Source organism: Geospiza fortis, unplaced genomic scaffold (genome assembly GCF_000277835.1).
Source record: "Geospiza fortis unplaced genomic scaffold, GeoFor_1.0 scaffold157, whole genome shotgun sequence".
NCBI classification, from domain to species: domain Eukaryota; kingdom Metazoa; phylum Chordata; class Aves; order Passeriformes; family Thraupidae; genus Geospiza; species Geospiza fortis.
Window position 1 is genome coordinate 1,371,309 of NW_005054314.1, and position 1,919 is coordinate 1,373,227.

The following is a 1,919-nucleotide window of genomic DNA, read 5'->3' on the forward strand; positions in this document are numbered from 1 at the left end:
CCCCGCTTCTGTAGCGGCGGCAAGGTCAGCGCGGGGCGGGGCGGCAGGTCCCGGGATCCGGGACCCTGAGGTTCCGCTGCCCCACCGGGGCCGCCCTGATCCCCCAGTCCCTGCATCCCTCTGGTATCCCTTCCTCCCGGGGCTCCCCTTACCCCGCCTTCCCTCGGGAGCCCCTGCCCGACCCTTAACGGGCAGTTCTGTGCCTGCAGGAGAAGAGGATCGCCCGCTATCCCTACGAGTGGACGCTGCTGGAAAGGGACCGGCGGCTGTCGGGTGTCAACAAGCACTACGTGTCCAAGGCAGGTTTGGGGGAGCTGGGCAGGTACCGCGGGGGAAAGCGGGACCCAGGGGCTGCTCCCCCATCCCCGAGCTCTGGCAGGGCCGCTGAGGTGGGCACTGGTCGCTCTTGTCAGATCTTACTCGGTGCCTGTAGGTGGCCTGCCTCTGGGGATGTGCATTTAAATTTTGTTCTAATTAAAACCTGGGTAATTAAGTATTGTTTGAAAATCTGCATTTTCAGATATGCCGTGTTGCACATTAGTGGCAAGAATGGCACAGATACAGCTGTTATTTTTTCTTTTTCAGGGTCTGGAGAACATAAACTGAGGTGTCAACGCTTTGAAAAATTCATCTATCTATAGAAAAGGATTTAACTCTTAAATAAAGCTATACATGTGTTCAGCCTTGTATTTGTGTTGCTGTGGTGGGGTGACCCTTGCTGGACACCAGGTGCCCACCAAAGCCCCTCTGTCACTCCTGTCCTCAGATGGACAGGGGAGGGAAAATACCTTGAAAGGCTTGTGAGTTGAAACAAGGAGAGGGAGAGACCATTCATCAGTTACTATCACAGGCAAATGAGACTCGACTTGGAGAAATTAATTTAATGTATTGTCAGATAACAGCAAGGTAATGAGAAGTTAAAACAAATCATAAAATACCTTCCCCCTACTCCTCCCTTCTTCCTGGGTTCAGCTTCACTCATGATATTTTCTGCCTCCTCCCTGCTGAGCTGCACAGGGTAATGGGAAATGGGGGTTGTGGTCAATGTCATTCCATGTCTTTGTTGCTCATTCCTCCTCTGGGGAGAACTCCTTACACTCTTCCCCTGCTCCACCATGGGGAGACTCCTTCACTAACTTCTCCAGTGTGAGTGCTTCCTATGGGCTGCAGTTCTTCATGAACAGCTCCAGCATGGGTCCCATGCAGTCCCATAATGTGCAGTCCTTCAGGAACCAGCTGCTGCAGCAGGGTCACATTTCCTGCCAGCAAACCTGCTCCAGTGGGCTCCTCTCTCCATGGGCACAAGGGTCCTGCCAGAGCCTGCTCCAGCATGAGCTTCCAGGGGGTTACAGCCTGGGTACATCCCTCTGCTCCAGCATGAGCTTCCAGGGGGTCACAGCCTGGGTACATCCCTCTGCTCCAGCATGAGCTTCCAGGGGGTCACAGCCTGGGTACATCCCTCTGCTCCAGCATGAGCTTCCAGGGAGTCACAGCCTGGGTACATCCCTCTGCTCCAGCATGGCTCGTTCCTGGGGTGCAGGTGGATCTCTGCTCCCTCATGGACCTGCAGGGACACAGCTCACCGTGGTCTGGCAATGCAGGCTGCAGGGCAATCTCTGCTCCTACCCTCTGCCCCACAGCCTCCAGTCATGCTGGAAGAGGAGCTGCTGGGAGTTCAGTACCCTGTGATCTGCTTAAACATTTCTGGTTTCTCCTGCACAGTCCCGGTGATCCTTTCCCTCTGAGGGCCTCTGTGCTGCCAGCGCGGCTGCTCGGAGCCTGCAGCGCCTCAGCGCACTGGGCTGGACACAGCACAGACTGGGGGCTGCTTTAGCACCCGAATTGTCCAAAGTGGCAAAAATACGACAAGCAGAGAGCCCGCCTGGATCCCAGAGCTGTTTTCTTGCTCACACCCCCCT

At 55.6% G+C, this 1,919-nt stretch overlaps 1 protein-coding gene across 1 annotated transcript; it reads left to right on the forward strand.

The window, feature by feature from the left end:
- Window positions 1-689, forward strand: NDUFA1 (NADH:ubiquinone oxidoreductase subunit A1; the record flags this gene model as incomplete). The annotated part of the gene is made up of 3 exons (XM_005419906.2): window positions 1-24; window positions 210-299; window positions 586-689. Coding segments are annotated over 3 exons (135 nt in total), but the record flags the coding sequence as incomplete, so codon positions are not given.
- Window positions 690-1,919: the final 1,230 nt, after the last annotated feature.